General features: G+C 45.7%; 1 protein-coding gene across 2 annotated transcripts; it reads right to left on the minus strand.

Annotated features, from left to right (window-relative positions):
- Nucleotides 1-704: 704 nt before the first annotated feature.
- On the minus strand, nucleotides 705-21,768 carry katnal1 (katanin p60 subunit A-like 1). 2 transcript variants are annotated; one of them, XM_029688886.2, is made up of 11 exons: nucleotides 21,681-21,768; nucleotides 19,574-19,767; nucleotides 18,880-19,040; nucleotides 17,347-17,518; nucleotides 16,988-17,115; nucleotides 16,327-16,432; nucleotides 7,223-7,381; nucleotides 5,411-5,537; nucleotides 4,535-4,669; nucleotides 3,707-3,833; nucleotides 705-1,071 (listed from the first exon to the last, which is right to left on the minus strand). In XM_029688886.2, the coding sequence occupies exons 2-11, from the start codon at nucleotides 19,733-19,735 to the stop codon at nucleotides 873-875; spliced, it is 1,476 nt and encodes a 491-aa protein (XP_029544746.1). In that variant the 5' UTR covers nucleotides 19,736-19,767; nucleotides 21,681-21,768; the 3' UTR covers nucleotides 705-872. The 2 variants fall into 2 exon arrangements, with proteins under 2 accessions (XP_029544746.1, XP_029544745.1); XM_029688885.2 differs by having other exon boundaries at nucleotides 706-1,071; nucleotides 19,574-19,771.
- Between the last annotated feature and the right edge of the window lie 1,320 nt (nucleotides 21,769-23,088).

Consider the following 23,088-nt stretch of genomic DNA (forward strand, 5'->3'; position numbering starts at 1 on the left):
GATACAGCGGAAGACAAGGAGATGAAGAGCCAAGGAGACGGAGACGAAGAGAGGAAGCATCTTTAGACTATTGAGATCCCTTTAAAATCTCAGCCAAACACTCCAGTCCATTCGTCTCCGCTTTACACACTTCCATCCTCTCGGCTCACACTCTTGTCCTCTAGTTCTTCACCAGTCACAACCTCCTCTAGTTCCTCTACACTTCACATACATGTCTCTTTCTCCTGGTCCTCTCCCACTCCAATCCCCACTGGTCCTCTCACACTCTGCTCTTCCTCTCCAATCCCCACTGGTCCTCTCCCACTCCAATCCCCACTGGTCCTCTCACACTCTGCTCTTCCTCTCCAATCCCCACTGGTCCTCTCCCTCTCCAATCCCCACTGGTCCTCTCCCTCTCCAATCCCCACTGGTCCTCTCCCCCTCCAATCCCCACTGGTCCTCTCCCTCTCCAATCCCCACTGGTCCTCTCACACTCTGCTCTTCCTCTCCAATCCCCACTGGTCCTCCCCCCCTCCAATCCCCACTGGTCCTCTCCCTCTCCAATCCCCACTGGTCCTCTCCCTCTCCAATCCCCACTGGTCCTCTCCCACTCCAATCCCCACTGGTCCTCTCCCTCTCCAATCCCCACTGGTCCTCTCCCTCTCCAATCCCCACTGGTCCTCCCCCCCTCCAATCCCCACTGGTCCTCTCCCTCTCCAATCCCCACTGGTCCTCTCCCTCTCCAATCCCCACTGGTCCTCTCCCTCTCCAATCCCCACTGGTCCTCTCCCTCTCCAATCCCCACTGGTCCTCTCCCACTCCAATCCCCACTGGTCCTTTCCCACTCTGCTCTTACAGTCCTTTCTTCCACTCCTGATGCTGTGTCCTCTCTCCTAGACAGATCCAAACTCCTCCATCCAGGCCTGGTACTTCTCCAAGTCGGCAGCGGAGACAGACTTGGAGATCTTCTTCAAGGTGATTGTGAAGTCGTCCATGGTGACAGGCATCTGAAGCTCTTCTTTAGACAGAGCTCTGATCTCCTCTGGAGAGAGGCCCTGGATACGCCGACGCATAGCCATCATAGACGCATCTCTGTGGGGGCAGACACACATGGCACACTCAGAGACCGTTTATTTAACGGGAGATGCGTTCTTCATACAGAACACACAACAAACCTGGATACGGTGCCTTCGGAAGGTATTCAGAACCCTTTGACTTTTTCCACATTTTGTTACGTTACAGCCTTATTAAATATTATTAAATCGTTTTTTTGCCCTCATCAATCAAGCCAAAATTCTGCATTATACAAAGGAAAAACAGTTTTTTTTTTTTAAATGTTTGGACCTTTGGCAGCGATTACAGCAGTCTTCTTGGGTATGACGCTACAAGCTTGGCACACGTGTATTTGAGGGGTTTCTCCCATTCTTCTCTGCAGATCCTTTCAAGCTCTGTCCGGTTGAATGGGGAGCGTCGCTGCACAGATATTTTCTGGTCTCTCCAGAGATGTTAGATCAGGTTCAAGACCGGGCTCTGGCTGGGCCACTCAAGGACATTCAGAGAGTTGTCTCAAAGCCACTCCTGGGTTGTCTTGGCTGTGTGCTTAGGGTTGTTGTCCTGTTGGAAGGTGAACATTTGTCCCAGTCTGAGGTCCTGAGCACTCTGGAGCAGGTTTTCATTAAGGATCTCTGATCAGCTTTCTCTCAATCTTGACTAGTCTCTCAGTCCTTGCCGTTGAAAAACATCCCTACAGTATGATGCTGCCACCACCATGTTTCACCGTAAGGATGGTGCCAGGTTTCCTCCAGATGTGACGCTTGGCATTCAGGTCACAGAGTTCAATCTTGGTTTCATCAGACCAGAGAATCTTGTTTCTCATGGGCCAAGTCCTTTAGGTGCCTTTAGGCAAACTCCAAACCTTTTACTGAGGAGTGGCTTCCGTCTGGCCACTCTACCATAAAGGCCTGATTGTTGGAGTGCTGCAGAGAGGATTGTCCTTCTGGAAGATTCTCCCATCTCCACAGAGGAACTCTGGATCTCTGTCAAGAGTGACCATCAGGTTCTTGGTCTCCTCCCTTCTCCCCCGATTGCTCAGTTTGTCCGTGCAGCCAGCTCTAGGAAGAGTCTTGGTTGTTCCAAACTTCTTCCATTTGAGAATGATGGAGGCCACTGTGTTGTTGGGGACCTTCAATACTGCAAAACTGTTTTGGTTCCCTTCCCCAGATCTGTGTCTCGACACAATCCTGTCTCTGAGCTCTACAGACAATTCCATCAACCTCATGGCTTGGTTTTTGCTCTGACATGCACTGTCAACTGTAGGACATTATATAGACAGGTGTGTCCCTTTCCAAATCATGTCCAATCAGTTGAATTTACCACAGGTGGACTCTAATCAAGTTGTAGAAACAGGATGATCAATGGAAACAGGATGCACCTGAGCTCAATTTCAAGTCTCATACCAAAGGGTATGAATACTTATGTAAATAAGGTATTTTATTTTAAACCACGTGTAGAAATGTCTAAAAACCTGTTTTTGCTTTGTCATTATGGGGTATTGTGTTTTTTTTATTGTTGAGTAATTGTTTTTTTTAAAGACATTTTAGAATAAGGCTGTAACGTAACAAAATGTGGATCACATCAAGGGGTCTTAGTACTCTCCGAATGTACGCATAACTAAAATGTAATGCACACATCTAATGGGTCACATACAGAAGCCTGACCTCCTGAGGACACATTGTTGTCCCTCTCTCCCCCCCCACTCTCCCTCTGTGGACTCAACTCTCTCTGTTATATAAAGGGTGTGTTCAGGGGATGCCCCTGGCCAAGAGCCATGACTGTGACCTTAGCTCCCACACACAATGCCGCACGACTAGTCACGACTCACAAGGGTCAGGCATGGGAACAGTCTCTCAAGAACACTAAAAATGAATTACCATTCAAAATCCGATTTTCCCTAACCTGTAACCCTAACCCTTTAAGCTAACACTAAACTTAACCTTGAACCTAACCACTAACCCCTTACCCTAAACTTAACCCTAACCCCTTACCCTAAACTTAACCCTAACCACTAACCCCTTACCCTAAACTTAACCCTAACCACTAACCCCTTGCCCTAAACTAAAACTTAACCCTAACCACTAACCCCTTGCCCTAAACTTAACCCTAACCACTAACCCCTTACCCTAAACTTAAACTTAGCCCTAACCACTAACCCCTTACCCTAAACTTAGCCCTAACCACTAACCCCTTACCCTAAACTTAGCCCTAACTACTAACCCCTTACCCTAAACTTAACCCTAACCACTAACCCCTTACCCTAAACTTAACCCTAACCCCTTACCCTAAACTTAACCTTAACCACTAACCCCTTACCCTAAACTTAGCCCTAACCACTAACCCCTTACCCTAAACTTAGCCCTAACCACTAACCCCTTACCCTAAACTTAGCCCTAACCACTAACCCCTTGCCCTAAACTTAACTCTAACCACTAACCCCTTACCCTAAACTTAACCCTAACCACTAACCCCTTACCCTAAACTTAGCCCTAACCACTAACCCCTTGCCCTAAACTTAACCCTAACCACTAACCCCTTACCCTAAACTTAACCCTAACCCCTTACCCTAACCTCCATAGCTTTTGTCCACATGGGTATATGGGCAATGTCCCCACGAGGGATAATTTTCCTTGTTTTACTGGCCTAAAGTCCCCAAAAAGGATCAAAGCTAGACCTGCAGACGTTGGTGATGTCAGCTCCAGAGTATCCGTCTATCTTGTCAGCGATGAGAGCCAGGTCCACATCATCAGCCACATCCACCTCCTTTAGACTGATCCCCAGCAGTTCAGCACGACCCACAGCTACACACACACAGGAATGTGGGTTAACAACACACCCTACAGCTAAAGACATACAGGTATAACTGTACAACAATGTGAATGTTCTGCACAACAGATACATTTTAAGAATAGGTTAATATGCAAGACATCTGTGTGAAACAGGATCTCTGCATCTTAGGTTCAGGGTAGAGGTTAGGGTTTAAAGGTCACCTGTAGGCAGGGGGATAGAGATCAGAGGTTTAAAAGGTGAGGGGTCGGCCTCCCGGGTGGCGCAGTGCTAGCTGTGCCACCAGAGACTCTGGGTTCGAGCCCAGGCTCTGTCGCAGCCGGCCGCGACCGGGGGCAACGCACAATTGGCCTAGCGTCGCCCGGGTTAGGGAGGGTTTGGCCGGTAGGGATATCCTTGTCTCATCACGCACTAGCGGCAGGCCGGGCGCAGTGCACGCTAATCAGGTCGCCAGGTGTACGGTGTTTCCTCCGACACATTGGTGCGGCTGGCTTCCGGGTTGGATGCGCGCTGTGTTAAGAAGCAGTGCGGCTTGGTTGGGTTGTGTTTCGGAGGACGCATGGCTTTCGACCTTCGTCTCTCCAGAGCCCGTACGGGAGTTGTAGCAATGAGACAAGACAGTAACTACTAAACAATTGGATACCACGAAATTGGGGAGAAAAAGGGCTAAAAATGTCATTTAAAAAAATAAAAAAGGTGAGGGGTCAGAGGTCACCTGTAGGCAGTGGGATGTAGATTCTCTTCTCCAGTCGTCTCCGTAGTGCCTCGTCGATGTCCCAGGGGAAGTTAGTAGCAGCCAGAACCATCACCATCTTAGAGGGATCGTCATTCTCTGAAGCCCCCCCCACACCTGGACAACAATGGTACAGTCAGATAGCTCTCCCTACATCTGGACAACAATGGTACAGTCAGATAGCTCTCCCTACATCTGGACAACAATGGTACAGTCAGATAGCTCTCCCTACATCTGGACAACAATGGTACAGTCAGATAGCTCTCCCTACATCTGGACAACAATGGTACAGTCAGATAGCTCTCCCTACATCTGGACAACAATGGTACAGTCAGATAGCTCTCCCTACATCTGGACAACAATGGTACAGTCAGATAGCTCTCCCTACATCTGGACAACAATGGTACAGTCAGATAGCTCTCTCTACATCTGGACAACAACGGTACAGTCAGATAGCTCTCCCTACATCTGGACAACAACGGTACAGTCAGATAGCTCTCCCTACATCTGGACAACAACGGTACAGTCAGATAGCTCTCCCTACATCTGGACAACAATGGCACAGTCAGATACTTTCCCCCAAAAACACACCTCAGCAGCCGAGCTAGAAACAACATATTCAGAAATCAGTGAACTCTCTCGCTTTCTCCCTCTGCCCCACTATCTCCTTCTTCCTCTCTCCCTCTCCTTCTTCCTCTCCCTCTCCTTCTCTCCCTCTCCTTCTTCCTCTCTCCCTCTCCTTCTTCCTCTCTCCCTCCTTCTTCCTCTCCCTCTCCTTCTCCCTCTCCTTCTTCCTCTCTCCCTCTCCTTCTTCCTCTCTCCCTCTCCTTCTTCCTCTCTCCCTCCAACTTCTCTCACCGTCCATCTGTACCAGTATTTCTGACTTGACTCTGCGGCTGGCTTCGTGTTCGTCCGACTTCCCTCGACTCCCACAAATGGAGTCTATCTCATCTATGAAGATGGTGGTCGGGGCATAGAACCTCGCCTGGACACAATGGAGAGAACAGAACGGTTAATTGAGTATTCCCCAGGAACCAGACATATTTACAACGTCTTTTCAACAACAAAATAACATGCTCATAATAGTCTCTTCTATTAAAACATACCTTTCTATCTTTTATATCTCTATGTCAACATTTTGTAGAACATGGTACTGAAGAACGTTATTTAAAAAGCACAAAAACACACCCAGACCCACCTCTTCCTATAAGCAGACCTGTAGGGCCCCGTGGATCCTAGGGCGCACCCCCCCCCCCCCCCCCCACCCAAAAAAAAACAATTTACTGTCGAGAGGTAGAATACACAAGGTGTCATTTCAAAATGTGGTAGTGCATCAGCAGTTTTCCACTTGTTCTGTCAGTCACTCAATTATCCCACGTCAGCAAAAAAGAAAAACACATGGATTGCTTAGGTAAGGTAGTCTAGTCAGCTATATAAACCTTGTAGTAGGTAAGGTAGTCTAGTCAGCTATATAAACCTTGTAGTAGGTAAGGTAGTCTAGTCAGCTATATAAACCTTGTAGTAGGTAAGGTAGTCTAGTCAGCTATATAAACCTTGTAGTAGGTAAGGTAGTCTAGTCAGCTATATAAACCTTGTAGTAGGTAAGGTAGTCTAGTCAGCTATATAAACCTTGTAGTAGGTAAGGTAGTCTAGTCAGCTATATAAACCTTGTAGTAGGTAAGGTAGTCTAGTCAGCTATATAAACCTTGTAGTAGGTAAGGTAGTCTAGTCAGCTATATAAACCTTGTAGTAGGTAAGGTAGTCTAGTCAGCTATATAAACCTTGTAGTAGGTAAGGTAGTCTAGTCAGCTATATAAACCTTGTAGTAGGTAAGGTAGTCTAGTCAGCTATATAAACCTTGTAGTAGGTAAGGTAGTCTAGTCAGCTATATAAACCTTGTAGTAGGTAAGGTAGTCTAGTCAGCTATATAAACCTTGTAGTAGGTAAGGTAGTCTAGTCAGCTATATAAACCTTGTAGTAGGTAAGGTAGTCTAGTCAGCTATATAAACCTTGTAGTAGGTAAGGTAGTCTAGTCAGCTATATAAACCTTGTAGTAGGTAAGGTAGTCTAGTCAGCTATATAAACCTTGTAGTAGGTAAGGTAGTCTAGTCAGCTATATAAACCTTGTAGTAGGTAAGGTAGTCTAGTCAGCTATATAAACCTTGTAGTAGGTAAGGTAGTCTAGTCAGCTATATAAACCTTGTAGTAGGTAAGGTAGTCTAGTCAGCTATATAAACCTTGTAGTAGGTAAGGTAGTCTAGTCAGCTATATAAACCTTGTAGTAGGCCTTATCATCACCATATTACTGACCTGGCACGCAGGGGCATGTGCTCAGGGGCCCTGACCTTCAGGGGGACCCCCCATTGACTTTGTTAGTCAAAATCATACAGATGTCATATGAACATGGCAAAACGTGTAGAATTGCTGGGAATTTACTTTAACACTGCCCAAAAAAAGAATCCGCTGCTAAGAGAGCACCAAAACGTTATACCTGCGAGGTGGAGGTATAGGTACCTATTCTCACTTAGGTCCTCCGAAGGTCTAGAGGCGGCACTGCCCACATCATACACTCTCCAACCCAGAACCAAATGAAAATGTGAGAGCTGGCCTCAGACAGTTCCTCGTTTGGTTTTTCGTCCGTCACAAGAGACCACACACACAAAGACTCACCATCTCAAAGAGCAGGCGAACCAGTTTCTCAGACTCTCCTCTGTATTTGGAGGTGAGTGTGGAGGAGGATACGTTGAAGAAGGTGGTGCCACACTCTGTAGCCACGGCTTTAGCCAGCATGGTCTTTCCTGTCCCTGGTGGGCCTACCATCAACACACCCTGGTAGAGAGAGAGAGAGAGAGAGAGAGAGACAGCGAGAGAGAGAGAGAGACAGCGAGAGAGAGACAGAGACAGAGAGAGAGAGAGAGAGAGAGACAGCGAGAGAGAGAGAGAGACAGCGAGAGAGAGAGACAGCGAGAGAGAGAGAGACAGAGACAGAGAGAGAGAGAGAGAGAGAGACAGAGAGAGAGAGAGAGACAGCGAGAGAGAGAGAGAGACAGCGAGAGAGAGAGACAGCGAGAGAGAGAGAGACAGAGACAGAGAGACAGAGACAGAGAGAGAGAGAGAGAGAGAGAGAGAGACAGAGAGAGAGAGAGAGAGACAGAGAGAGAGACAGAGAGAGAGACAGAGAGAGAGAGAGAGACAGAGAGAGAGAGAGAGAGAGAGACAGAGAGAGAGAGAGAGACAGAGAGAGACACCATATATTGTATACAGAGGGGTCACGCTGACAGTAAGCCAATCTTTTCAAAACTACATGAATTTCTACTGTACCACATCACCACTTACATGCCTGAGTGGTGTATGACAGACCAGCCTCTGAATATCCATCCATACATGTCAACATTCAAAACAGTTCACTGTATTCATTCACTCCCATGTAAGAAACCATGCATTTCTACACTGCATGGTCTCCATGTGACGTATGTGTTTGGTTGTGACAATGAGATACCAATGAAATATTGACCCCCTTCATCACGTGATTGGGTCTGAGGGCAAGGGCTCTAAATGAAAGTTTTTCCATTGGTAGCACAGGTGCTCCTAACTTCATAAAGTTAGGAGCACCACATAAAACGTACCAAAGTGTTGGTCAGTGTTTCCCAAGGGACAACGTGAATAGATGTTACATTTAGACAAAATGTTTTGAATAGGTTGATTCAGAACATGACATTGTACAAATAACATGCTGATCTACACCATACACTACCAGTGGTAGCAACCTGTATTCCAGCTAACATTTATTTTGTCTTAGCTAGTGCATTTAGCTAAATGGCATTTAGTTAACCAGCTAGCTAGTTAGTGATTAGCATTAGCGATATGCATTATGTTAGTCCCTTGCCAGGTTCCTTATATTCCTATTTATTATGGATCCCCATTAGGTGTTGGCAAGGAAGCAGCTATAAAGGCAGTTATATACAATTTAAAAAATATTACATGACATTACACTTTTCCCAATACATTAAGTGTGTTCCCTCAGGCAACTACTCTACTACCACATATCATCAATACAAACTCCATGTGTACGTGTGTGTAGAGTATGTGTCTTATCATGTTTATGTGTGTCTTATCATGTGTACGTGTGTGTAGAGTATGTGTCTTATCATGTTTATGTGTGTGTAGAGTATGTGTCTTATCATGTTTATGTGTGTGTAGAGTGTGTGTCTTATCATGTTTATGTGTGTGTAGAGTGTGTGTCTTATCATGTTTATGTGTGTGTAGAGTATGTGTCTTATCATGTTTATGTGTGTGTAGAGTGTGTGTCTTATCATGTTTATGTGTCTGTGTCTCTTCACATTCTCCGCTGATCCATAAGGTGTATTTTTATAATTAAAAAAAAATCTGATTCTATTGCTTGTATCAGTTACCTGATGTGGAATATAGTTCCATGTAGTCATGGCTCTATGTAGTACTGTGGAATAGAGTTCCATGTAGTCATGGCTCTATATAGTACTGTGGAATAGAGTTCCATGTAGTCATGGCTCTATGTAGTACTGTGGAATAGAGTTCCATGTAGTCATGGCTCTATGTAGTACTGTGGAATAGAGTTCCATGTAGTCATGGCTCTATGTAGTACTGTGGAATAGAGTTCCATGTAGTCATGGCTCTATGTAGTACTGTGGAATAGAGTTCCATGTAGTCATGGCTCTATGTAGTACTGTGGAATAGAGTTCCATGTAGTCATGGCTCTATGTAGTACTGTGGAATAGAGTTCCATGTAGTCATGGCTCTATGTTGTACTGTGGAATAGAGTTCCATGTAGTCATGGCTCTATGTTGTACTGTGCGCCTCCCATAGTCTGTTCTGGACTTGGGGACTGTGAAGAGACCTCTGGTGACACGTCTTGTGGGGTATGCATGAGTGTCCTAGTTGTGTGCCAGTAGTTTAAACAGACACCACGGTGCATTCAGCAAGTCAACACTTCTTATAAAAACAAGTAGTGATGAAGTCAATCTCTCCTCCCCGTTGAGCCATGAGACTTACAGTGGCAAGAAACAGGATGTGAACCCTTTGGAAATACCTGGATTTCTACATAAATTGGTCATAGAATTTGATGTGATCTTCATCTTGGCCACAACAATAAAATCATATGTTATTGGTCACATACACATGGTTAGCAGATGTTATTGCGAGTGTAGTGAAATGCTTATGCTTCTAGATCCGACAGTGCAGCAATATCTAACAGGTAATATCTAACAATTCCACAACAGAACCTAATACACACTATCTAGTAAAGGAATGGTATGAAAATATATAAGTATAAAATATATGGCTGAGCAGTGACAGAGCAGCCAAGATGCACTAGATAGTAAAGGATACAATATATAGTATATACATATGAGATGAGTAATTCCTGATATGTAAACATTCTTAAAGTGGCAAGTGTTCCATTTATTAAAGTGGCCAATGATATCAAGTCTTTTTGCCTTCCTGTGACATCGGGTGTTGGAGGTGTCCTGGAGGGCAGGTAGTTTGCCCCCGGTGATGCGTTTCTCAGACCGCACTACCCTCTGGAGAGCCGTGTGGTTGTGGGCGGTGCAGTTGCCGTACCAGGCAGTGATACAACCCGACAGGATGCTCTCAATTGTGCACCTGTAAAAGTTAGGGAGGGTTTTCGGAGACAAGCCACATTTTTTTCAGCCTCCTGAGGTTGAAGAGGCGCTGTTGCGCCTTCTTCACCACACTGTCTGTGCGTAGACCATTTCAGTTTGTCGATGATATGTACACAGAGGAACTTAAAACTTTCCACCTTCTCCACTGCTGTCCTGTCGATGTGGATAGGAGGGGTGTCCTGTCGATGTGGATAGGAGGGGTGTCCTGTCGATGTGGATAGGAGGGTGCTCCCTTTGTTGTTTTTTGAAGTCCACGACAAATAGACAAACAGGCTGCTTAAACTAATAACACAAACATTTATACGTTTTCATGTCTTTATTGAACACTTCGTGTAAACATTCACAGTGCAGGGTGGGAAAAGTATGTGAACCCTTGGATTTAATAACTGGTTGACCCTCCTTTGGCAACAATATCCTCAACCCAACGTTTTCTGAAGTTGCGGATCAGACTTGCACAATGGTCAGGAGGAGTTTTGGACCATTCCTCTTTATAAAACTGTTTCAGTTCAGCAATATTCTTGGGATGTCTGGTGTGAACAGCTCGAGGTCATGCCACAGCATCTCAATCGGGATGAGGTCAGGACTCTGACTGGGCCACTCCAGAAGGTCAGGACTCTGACTGGGCCACTCCAGAAGGTCAGGACTCTGACTGAGCCACTCCAGAAGGTCAGGACTCTGACTGAGCCACTCCAGAAGGTCAGGACTCTGACTGGACCACTCCAGAAGGTCAGGACTCTGACTGGACCACTCCAGAAGGTCTATTTTCTTCTGTTGAAGCCATTCGGTTGTTAATTTACTTCTGTGTTTTGGGTCGTTGTTCTATTGCATCACCCAACTTCTGTTGAGCTTCAATTGGCCCCGACAGATAGCCTAACAGAATCTCTTGATCAACGGAAAAATGAATTCCTCAGTTTATGATAGCAAGCTGTCCAGGTCCTGAGGCAGCCCCAAACCATGATGACCTTCCACCATACTTTACAGTTGGGATGAGATTTTGATGTTGGTGTACTGTGCCTTTTTTTCACCACAAATAGTGTTGTGTGTTCCTTCCAAACAACTCAACTGTAGTTTCATCTTTCCACTGAATATTTTGCCAGGAGCGCTGTGGAACATCGAGGTGCACTTTTGCAAACTTCAGACGTGAAGCAATGCTTTTTTTGGACAGCAGTGGCTTCTTCAATGGTGTCCTCCCATGAACACCATTCTTGTTTAGTGTTTTATGTATCGTAGACTCGTCAACTGAGATGTTAGCATGTTCCAGAGATTTCTGTAAGTCTTTAGCTGACACTCTAGTATTCTTCTTAACCTCATTGAGCATTCTGCGCTGTGCTCTTGTAGTCATCTTTGCAGGACGGTTACTCCTATGGAAAGTAGCAACAGTGATGAACTTTCTCAATTTCTCTTACCGTGGACTGACAAACGTCAAGGCTTTGAGATACTTTTGTAACCCTTTCCTGCTTTATGCAAGTCAACCATTCTTAATCTTAGGTCTTCTGAGATCTCTTTTGTTCTAGGCATGGCTCACATCAGGCAATCCTTCTTGTGAATAGCAAACTCAAATTTTGTGAGTGTTTTTATGGGGCAGGGCAGCTATCACCGACATCTCTAATCTCGTCTCATCGATTGGACTCCAGGTTAGTTGACTCCGGACTCCAATTAGCTTTTGGAGAAGTCATTAGACTAGGGGGTTCACATACATTCTCCAACCTACACTGTGAATGTTTAAATGATGTATTCAATATAGACAAGAAAAATACAATAATTTGTGTGTAATTAGTTTAAGCACACTGTGTTTGTCTATCGTTGTGACTTAGATGAAGACCAGATCAAATTTTATGCCAAATTTATGCTGAAATCCAGGTAATTCCAAAGGGTTCACATACTTTTTCCTTGACACTGTACATGCATATTTAGACTAGCTAACTCGTGTTTTGCAGAGAAAAATATACAAAAAATGAATTGTATAAACAGAGAGGGCAAGATGTAAAGAAGCATTGTTCTCGATTTGGAAGAATCTGTGTTGAGTGCATGCATTGACAGCATGCTGAGAGAATAAACAGTGTGCTGCCTGCTTGAGTGACAGGGGGCGGGGCATGGTGTGCATAGCCTGGGAACTGGAAGAAAACAGCCGCTAGAGGGAGAAAGAGGACTCGATGACTATGGCACGCGAAGCCTAAATCAATTATTACCTGGGTGATTTAAAAAATAAATACACAAATTCTAGTCGCACTGGTGTTCCCAAATTAAAACTGCACAGCTAAATATTTTGAAAGCATGTAGGTATTACAGACTGGGGTCAGGGAGAGGTTGAAAATGTCAGTGAAGACACTTGTCAACTGGTCAGCGTAAGCTCAGAGTACGCGTCCTGATAATCAGTCTGGCCCTGTGGACTTTTGAATGTTGACCTGTTTAAAAAAGGTCTTTCTCACATCGACTACAGAGAGGGCAATCACACAGTCGTCCAGAACAGCTGGTGCTTTCATGCACGGTTTAGTTTTCTTAACCTTGAAGCGAGCATAGAAGGCATTTAGATCATCTGATAGGCTTGTGTCACTGGGCAGCTCATGACTGGGTTTCCCTTTGCAATCCGTGATCGTTTGCAAGCCTTGACACATCCGACGAGTGTCAGAGCAGGTGTAGTAGGATTAGATCATAGTCCTGTATTGACGATTTGACTGTTTGATGGTTCGTCGGAGGGCATAGCGGGATTTCTTATAAGCGTCCGGATTAGTGTTCCGCTCTTTGAAAGCAGCAGCTCTAGCCTTTAGCTCAGTGCAGATGTTGCATGCAATCCATGGCTTCTGGTTGGGATATGTACGTACGGTCACTATAGGGACAACGTCGTCGATGCACTTATTAATAGCCGGTGACTGATGTGGTGTACTCCTCAATGCCATCGAATGAATACCGGAACATATTCCAGTCTGTGCTAGGGAAACACTCCTGTAGCTTAGCATCCGCTTCATCAGACCACTTCCGTATTGAGCGCATCACTGGTACTTCCTGCTTGAGTTTTTACTTGTAAGCAGGAGTCTAGAGGACAGAGTTATGGTCAGATTTACCAAATGGAGGGAGAGCTTTGTATATGTCTCTGTGTGTGGAGTAAAGGTGATATAGAGTTTTTTCGCCTCTAGTTGCACAGGTGACATGCTGGTAGAAATGAGGTAAGACGGATTTCAGTTTTCCTGGCTCTGAAAGCAACGTCAGCACAAGAACTGTTCGTCAGGACCTTCATGTAATGGGTTTCCATGGCCAAGCAGTGGCACACAAGCCTAAGATCACCATGCGCAATGCCAAGCATCGGCTGGAGTGGTGTAAAGCTTGCCGCTATTAGACTCCGGAGCAGTGAAAACGCATTCTCTGGAGTGATTAATCACTCTTCACCATCTGGCAGTCCAACAGACAAATCTGGGTTTGGCAGATGCCAGGAGGACGCTACCTGCCCCAATGCATAGTGCCAACTGTAAAGTTTGGTGGAGGAGGACTAATGGTCTGGGGCTGTTTTTCATAGTTTGGGCCCCTTAGTTCCAGTGAAGGGAAATAGTAATGCTACAGCATACAATGACACGCTACTGCGGTAAGGGCTTCCTCCATTCTAGACAATGCTATACTATCCAACTTTGTGGCAACAGTTTGGACAAGGCCCTTTCCTGTTTCAGCATGACAACGCACCCATGCACAAAGTGAGGTCCACAAAGGAATGGTTTGTTGAGATCGATGTGGAAGAACCTGACTGGCCTGCACAGAGCCCTGACCTCAATAGTAAGCAGCATCATCTGAATGTGTGTGCAACAGAGGTTCAACATTCACCTTCCCCTACCATTTCTGTCAAGCCGTCTACGCGTACAGTTCGACGCTTATGTTAGATAAATCCAACGTGTGGCACCACACCAAACGCACTGCAACTGCCTCTGCAACGCAGTGCTGCAAGGACAAACACACTGCAACTGCCTCTGCAACGCAGTGCTGCAAGGACAAACGCACTGCAACTGCCTCTGCAACGCAGTGCTGCAAGGACAAACGCACTGCAACTGCCTCTGCAACGCTGCAAGGACAAACGCACTGCAACTGCCTCTGCAACGCAGTGCTGCAAGGACAAACGCACTGCAACTGCCTCTGCAACGCAGTGCTGCAAGGACAAACGCACTGCAACTGCCTCTGCAACGCTGCAAGGACAAACGCACTGCAACTGCCTCTGCAACGCAGTGCTGCAAGGACAAACGCACTGCAACTGCAACACAATGCTGCAAGGACAAACGCACTGCAACTGCCTCTGCAACGCAGTGCTGCAAGGACAAACGCACTGCAACTGCCTCTGCAACGCTGCAAGGACAAACGCACTGCAACTGCCTCTGCAACGCAATGCTGCAAGGACAAACGCACTGCAAATGCCTCTGCAACGCAGTGCTGCAAGGACAAACGCACTGCAACTCCCTCTGCAACACAATGCTGCAAGGACAAACGCACTGCAACTGCCTCTGCAATGCAGTGCTGCAAGGACAAACGCACTGCAACTGCCTCTGCAACGCAGTGCTGCAAGGACAAACGCAGCCTTTCATTGGAAATGCATGTAATTCTGGTGTATCAAAATTCAATAACGCTGTCGGGGTGTGTTGTAAGTGTTAAGACTGGCACACACTGGGCATCACTCACAAGTTATAATACTCTCACCCCGTCAGACTATTCTCAATTGAATCTTGTCTTGTCATATACTAATATAATAGATCTCTGAAATGAGTTTAGATTTAGAATGGACCATTATCACACACCGGTCAGAACAGGGGCAGGGGGAAATTGCATGTCATCCGAATGCACTTCAATAGCGAATGGAGGACGCTTTTCCCACAGTTCATATTCATGCCAGCCAGGCAGGCTATACTCCGGTTGTAAAGGGAAGCAATGTGTTTAATATTATGAGAAATAAAAATAGTAGGCCTAGCCTATAGAAAGCTGATGGGATCTGTAAGGAATTGCTATTTCGTATGCAGGTGACTAACTTACTGCTAATTACATGGCTACAACTCACAGTAAAGCCTGTGGGGTCCCCTACAGGATAGCTCCCACATTACACACATAATCTCCTTTGTAACCGAACACTGTGTGCCCGAAGAAGATCCTACGATGACGGACAGACAACTGAGCCAATGGCGGAAGACTACAGACTACAACCAGCTGAACCAATCCGGAGATCCGATCTTCCTAGGGTCAAACCTACTTTCTGTGACGTATATAAGGGCTGTGCTGACTGTTTACGCTCTCTGCCTGCCGTTCCACACGAACTAACGGAAGAGCCGTAATTACGCTGTACTACATATTTTCACTCTGAATAAACTGTTTACTTGTCATAAAATTTACCACTTAGTCTGAATCGATCCTTGACCGGCTCACCCATCTACATATCCAATTGCTAACAGATCCTCCTCTTTTTAATATAAACTCTGTTTTCTCACGCAATTGCATAGCCTATAGCAATGTACCATAATATTGGTTTATAGAAACAGTTATTTCATTCCATGCATCAACCAGCTATGATCATCGGACTCTGGCTAAACAACAGGTGATCCTATTCCACTTAAACTCTGAATGTCAGGGCTCTTCTGAAGTGTTCATTTATTTAAAATGTCATTACATTTGCATTGACATCAGAGTGATTAGAGGGACAATAGAGTGCTGAGTACCAGGCGGTTAGCAAGTTTGGTAGGATACTAATGACCATCAGCAGCATCAGAGCGCAGTATTGGAGAAGCCTAGTTACCGTGACTCAGAGGTCACGTGGAATTTGCCTGCGGTCATGACTCCTGACTGCCGGTGTGGCGGTAATACGGTCACGTTGACAGCCCTTACTGACTCCACACACTTCTCTCATTGCCTTTTATGTGTGTGTGTGTGTGTATGTGTATGTGTGTGTGTGTGTATGTGTGTGTGTGTATGTGTGTGTGTGTGTATGTGTGTGTGTGTATGTGTGTATATGTGTGTGTGTATATGTATGTGTATGTGTGTATGTGTGTGTGTGTATGTGTGTGTGTGTATGTGTGTGTGTGTGTATGTATGTGTGTGTGTGTGTGTATGTGTATGTGTATGTGTGTGTGTGTGTGTGTGTGTGTGTGTGTATGTTACCTTCCAGGGTCGGCGTATACCCTTGAAGAAGTCTGGCATCCACATGGGCAGAACCACCGCTTCTCTCAGCAGCTTCTTAGCATCTTCCAGGTCAGCGATGTCCCCCCTGGAATACAACAAACCTATCAGCGATGTCCCCCCTGGAACACAACAAACCTATCAGCGATGTCCCCCCTGGAACACAACAAACCTATCAGCGATGTCCCCCCTGGAACACAACAAACGTATCAGCAATGTCCCCCCTGGAACACAACAAATGTATCAGTGATGTCCCCCCTGGAACACAACACACGTATCAGCAATGTCCCCCCTGGAACACAACAAATGTATCAGCAATGTCCCCCCTGGAACACAACAAACGTATCAGCAATGTCCCCCCTGGAACACAACAAATGTATCAGCAATGTCCCCCCTGGAACACAACAAACGTATCAGCAATGTCCCCCCTGGAACACAACAAATGTATCAGTGATGTCCCCCCTGGAACACAACACACGTATCAGCAATGTCCCCCCTGGAACACAACAAACCTATCAGCGATGTCCCCCCTGGAACACAACACACGTATCAGTGATGTGTCAGACCTACAGTGATACACACAAAGTGAGTGAGTCAGAGTGACACACACACACACACACACACAGTGACGTGTTTAATGTACCAGTGTATGTTGGGGTTGCGGGAGACGATGTCTCTCTCCAGCGCCTCCACTAAGTCACTGTCGTACCCCGAACCATCAAACTTCTTCAGCTCTCCATCCCCTGCTCCCTCTGCTACAGCCTTTTTACCCTGCAGGACACACACGTTTAACACAAGTTTAACTTCCCCGCCTTATATCCTCTTCTTACCCTGGGACAACAGACATGTGGGTTTAAGGGCTGGTTTCCCAGACACAAGTCTAGTCCCAGACTAAAACAGTTATTTAGATAGAGATCGAGCATGATTTTCAGTCCAGGACTTTGTGTGTCCAGGAAACCAGCCCTAACAGTGTAAGTGTAGTATCTCCAGCTGTACACCGACCTTGTCATCTCTGACCTTGGTGCCTCGGGGGGCATCCCTGGGGGCGGGGCGGTCTGTTTTAGGGTTGGTCTGGCCCCTCCCTCCCGGAGCCCCTCTGGGCTGCATACCTGGAGAGTCCTTCCTCTGCTGGGGTTTCACTCCACTGTTAGGACGCTTCACTGCAGTAGGGGCCCTAAACACACACACACACAGGCAGACAGACACACGGGGACAAACAGAGACAGAGACAGGCAGACAGACACAAACAGAGACAGGCAGACAGACACACAGGGACAAACAGAGACAGGCAGACAGACACACAGGGACACACACAAACAGAGACAGGCAGACAGACACACGGGGACACACACAAACAGAGACAGGCAGACAGACACACGGGGACACACACAAACAGAGACAGGCAGACAGACACAAACAGAGACAGGCAGACAGACACACGGGGACACACACAAACAGAGACAGGCAGACAGACACAAACAGAGACAGGCAGACAGACACACAGGGACAAACAGAGACAGGCAGACAGACACACAGGGACACACACAAACAGAGACAGGCAGACAGACACACGGGGACACACACAAACAGAGACAGGCAGACAGACACACGGGGACACACACAAACAGAGACAGGCAGACAGACACAAACAGAGACAGGCAGACAGACACACGGGGACACACACAAACAGAGACAGGCAGACAGACACACGGGGACACACACAAACAGAGACAGGCAGACAGACACAAACAGAGACAGGCAGACAGACACACGGGGACACACACAAACAGAGACAGGCAGACAGACACAAACAGAGACAGGCAGACAGACACACGGGGACACACACAAACAGAGACAGGCAGACAGACACAAACAGAGACAGGCAGACAGACACACAGGGACAAACAGAGACAGGTAGACACACACACATGAAGCAATCAAAGTCCCAGTAGTGTAGTGAAACAGAACGTCAGTTTGAGAGATCATGGTGGCTGTACGATGCTACAGGGCCTATAGGCTATTTTAGAGAGACATACAGCTAGTGAATGAAACTATGAAGCATGTAAACTTTTTATGATGGTCCTGTCAATGTTAATCGTCATGCTATTCAGAAGATGTGTTGCCTACTCTCTGCCATGTGCAGCTGAACATCCAATAGGAAGCAGCATCTTGTCGACGTCAAGAGGGGATCATTTGGTTAAGTGGCAGTTCCTCCTCTCATATCAGTGGATAACAACACACTGATATGTCCACTTCAATACACACACACACACACACACACAGTTATTGGAGCTATAACGTTTCGGTGTTCACGCTACAATGATCCACATGATGTTGCCTTGAGATATTAACTTGAGCTCTGTACTTGTTCTTCGTTATAAAATGAGACCTTACACAGCCAGGTGCTGTTTACTCCGTCAGGTTTCCTCCTCTCCACTCAGTAACGGAGCTGGTTTGGGGGAACCAGGCTCAAGTGATGAATAAGATTGCCTGAGACCGAAGAAAATTGTGACAGGTCTCAGACACTTCATGTACCTGTGCTCTGCAGGGGTGGGTGGGGGCCACACTGCAGGGTCTCTGGGCCCCTCCTCAGACTGAGGGACGGGGAAGTCAGCTGGCTTGTCCACCTTAAAACTCTCCAGAGTTCCCACAATGCCTTTCACCTGCTCATACTCCTCCAACAACTCCTGTCTCACCTAGAGCGAGAGAGAACGAGAGAGGACATTTCGGTAACTCTTTTAGCCAACCGGAACATCACATTATTACTTGTTAAGCATGCATGAGCGTTCATAATGTCTTATTACCAAACAACTACCTCTTTCCCTACTGTATTTATTTATTTTGCTCCTTTTTTTATTTCTACTTTGCACATTCTTCCACTGCAAATCTACCATTCCAGTGTTTTACTTGCTATATTGTATTTACTTTGCCACCATGGCCTTTTTTTGCCTTTACCTCCCTTATCTCACCTCATTTGCTCACATTGTATATAGACTTGTTTTTCTACTGTGTTATTGACTGTATGTTTGTTTTACTCCATGTGTAACACTGTGTTGTTGTATGTGTTGAACTGCTTTGCTTTATCTTGGCCAGGTCGCAATTGTAAATGAGAACTTGTTCTCAACTTGCCTACCTGGTTAAATAAAGGTGAAATAAAATAAATAAAATAAATAAAAATGACCAATGCTTCAACATGTATTTGTAATGTATGTGTTTGGGAGAGTCTCACCTGTTGCCACTTGACTTTGAGTGCAGGGTCTCTGAGGGCTTGGCTGTGTTTATGTATCTGCTGGATCACTCCCTGGTAGTAGACCATAGAGGAGTCATAGTTCCCCAGCAGAGCATACTCTCTGCCCTTCTTAGCGTTGTCACAGATCTCTGCCAGGTTCATCTTAAACGGAGGACAAGGTTTCTGTGCTGGAACTGTCTGGCAGGGAAACAGAAGAAGGCAACATTAGTTCTCCTTCGATCTTCGGGTCGAAACGTTGCACAATCAAACTGAAGCAATCATCATCAGTGTGTGGGTATCTCTCTCTCTCTCTTTAGTTGACTTGTTGTACCCTGCAAGTCACTACTCTGAAACTAAGCTATATTAGTATGACATGATCTCAGCCCTGAGAATGTAAAAGTGACGCAAGTAAACCAAGATCATGGCATGGCTCACAGGCTTTACTAACAATGGGAACTGTTGTCAAACAGTAGTGAGAGCTCTGGGTTCCCTTTACTTTGCTCTACTGCTGGCTGTGTCATATGATCCCTTTCTTCAGTGTGTAGAGTTGGCTTGTCAGACTTACTATGTTCGGATTAGCTAGCTAACCAGCTAGCTACATACTATCTGAAATCAATTGACTGTTTGGACAACCAGGGTTGGAGTAAGAGCAAACTCAATAGTTAGATATAATAAACTGTATAGACTGGAGGACATCACACCGCGAGGGCAAGGAGGTTATCACACCGTGAGGGTGTAAGTATAGCTTCCGCCCCTCTCCTTGTCCCGAACCAGGGACCCTCTGCACACAACAACAGCCACCCTCGAAGCATCGGGCCACAAAAGCCACGGCCCTTGCAGAGAAAGGTGAACAACTACTTCAAGGTCTCAGAGCAAGTGACGTCATTGATTGAAACACTATTAGTGCACACCACCGCTAACTAGCTAGCCATTTCACATCGGTTACACTCACCCCCCTTTTGACCTCCTCCTTTTCCACAGCAACCAGTGATCTGGGTCACGGCACCAATGTAACAGTATAGCTTCAGTCCCTCTCCTCACCCCTACCTGGGCTCGAACCAGGGACCCTCTGCACACATCAACAACAGCCACCCTTGAAGCATCGTTGCCTAGGCCCTTGCAAAGCAAGGGGAACAACTTCTTCAAGGTCTCAGAACTATTGACATCAACAATTGAAACGCTATTAGCGCGCACCACCGCTAACTAGCTAGCCATTTCACATCGGTTACAAGGGCAAGGAGGTTATCACACCGTGAGGGCTAAGAGGTTATCAGGACCGAGTTTGGGAAACCTTGTGCTGGACAAGCAGTAGGGTGGCAGCGGTCTAAGGCACTGCATCTCAGTGATTGAGGTGTCACTACAGACACCCAGGTTCGAATCCAGGCTGTATCACAACCCTGCCGTGATTGGGAGTCCCATAGGGCAGCGCACAATTGGCCCAGCGTCGTCCGGGTTTGGCCCGTGTAGGCCGTCATTGTAAATAAGAATGTTCTTAACTGACATGCCTAGATCAATAACATCTTATCCCACAGTAAGCAGGATGTCCTATTGTTGATAGCAATGTCCCTTCATTCCGACATACCTTTCATTAACCATATGTTCATAGTAGCTATATTAACTTCAAAGCCTATTCAATGTAGCCCTACTTAATCCAGATGGGTTTCATAGTTAGCTAAAATAGCTAACAAACATAATTTTCACAATGTAGCTAGCTAGCTAAGGTAAATATGTCAACCATTATCATTAGCATTACTAATGGGCTAGTATGTGAATCAACAATAATAACATTAGCAGGGAAATATTTTCAAAGAATGCACATTATCCATAAAAATCTATCATCGCAAATCAGGACCCTGGTCTTGTAGTTCAAACACAGACATCTCTCCATCTATTTTGATCAGCAGTATGTGTAAATAAAACAACATTTCCCATAAACCTCCAGCCAGTTACACCCCAAGCTTAGGCCAGATAACAAAACGGATCGCATGGCAAGAAAATACCCTCTAGTTTCGAACAAATTACGTCCGCGCAAGTATGCCACAAAAACCCAGAGACAAACAAATAGCTACTATTTACAACTATGTGCATGAAAAGAATATGATTGTACCTCAAAGAGAAGCACTTGTTTCTGTTGTTGTCTGCAGTAGTCCGTTAGACGGTGCTGTTACCATGGCCGCGGAGAGACGCCGTGTGGAGAATGACGATCATATGGGGGGGAAGAAGAGGAAGAGGCGTGGCCGCTGGAGTTCATGGATGACATCAGTCAACGTCAAGAACTGAACAGACTTGTCAAAATATAATGACATGGGTAGTATGCTAACAGAATTTTCACTAAATTCTCTGGATGAAATGGTTTAATCGAAGCTGGATGGTAAACAATGCATTCTTTATACATATTTGTTCTAGACTAGAGAGAGAGAGCAAGACAAAAATAATGGTGTTCCAAAAAAGATCCAGTTGCCAGAACCACAAATACAAAATTCCATCTAGACACCGTTGCCCTAAGCACACAAAAACATATACATACCTAGGCCTAAACATCAGCACCACAGGTAACTTCCACAAAGCTGTGAACAATCTGAGAGACAAGGCAAAAAAGGCCTTCTATGCCGTCAAAAGGAACATAAAATTCGACCTACCAATTAGGATCTGGCAAAAAATACTTGAATCAGTTATAGAACCCATTGCCCTTTATGGTTGTGACGTCTGGGGTTCGCTCAACAACCAAGATTTCACAAAATAGGACAAACACCAGAATTCTGCAAAAATATCCTCTGTGTAATAATGCATGCAGAGCAGAGCAGAATTTGGCCGATACCCGCTTATGATCAAAATCCAGAAAAGAGCCGTTGAATTCTACAACCACCTAAAAGGAAGCGATTCCCAAACCTTCCATGACAAAGCCATCACCTACATAGAGATGAACCTGGAGAAGAGTCGCCTAAGCAAGCTGGTCCTGGGGCTCTGTTCACAAACACAAACAGACCCCATAGAGCCCCAGGACAGCATCACAATTAGACCCAACTAAATCATGACAAAACAAAATGATAATTACTTGACACATTGGAAAGAATTAACAACAAAAAAACAGAGCAAACTAGAATGTTATTTGTCTCTAAACAGAGAGAACACAGTGGCAAAATACCTGACCACTGTGACTGACCCAAAATTAAGGAAAGCTTTGACTATGTACAGACTCAGTGAGCATAGCCTTGCTATTGAGAAATGCCACCGTAGGCAGACATGGCTCTCAAGAGAAGACAGGCAATGTACTCACTGCCCACAAAATGAGGTGGAAACTGAGCTGCACTTCCTAACCTCCTGCCCAATGTATGACCATATTAGAGACACATATTTCCCTCAGATTACACAGACCCACAAGGAATTCGAAAAACAAATCCTATTTTGATAAACTCCCATATCTATTGGGTGAAATACCAGTGTACAATCACAGCAGCAAGATTTGTGACCTGTTGCCACAAGAAAAGGGCAACCAGTGAAGAACAAACACCATT

This window comes from Oncorhynchus nerka, linkage group LG19, assembly GCF_034236695.1.
Source record: "Oncorhynchus nerka isolate Pitt River linkage group LG19, Oner_Uvic_2.0, whole genome shotgun sequence".
Taxonomy (NCBI): domain Eukaryota; kingdom Metazoa; phylum Chordata; class Actinopteri; order Salmoniformes; family Salmonidae; genus Oncorhynchus; species Oncorhynchus nerka.

Excerpts from the sequence above, each read along its gene's own strand:
- katnal1 (XM_029688886.2), bottom strand. The coding sequence starts at position 19,735 with ATGAACCTGGCAGAGATCTGTGACAACGCTAAGAAGGGCAGAGAGTAT. Across the intron at positions 7,382-16,326 it reads GTATACGCCGACCCTGGAAG|GGTGTGTTGATGGTAGGCCC; the intron begins GTAACATACACA and ends TCTCTCTACCAG. Across the intron at positions 1,072-3,706 it reads GACATCACCAACGTCTGCAG|AGATGCGTCTATGATGGCTA; the intron begins GTCTAGCTTTGA and ends CTGCCCCCACAG.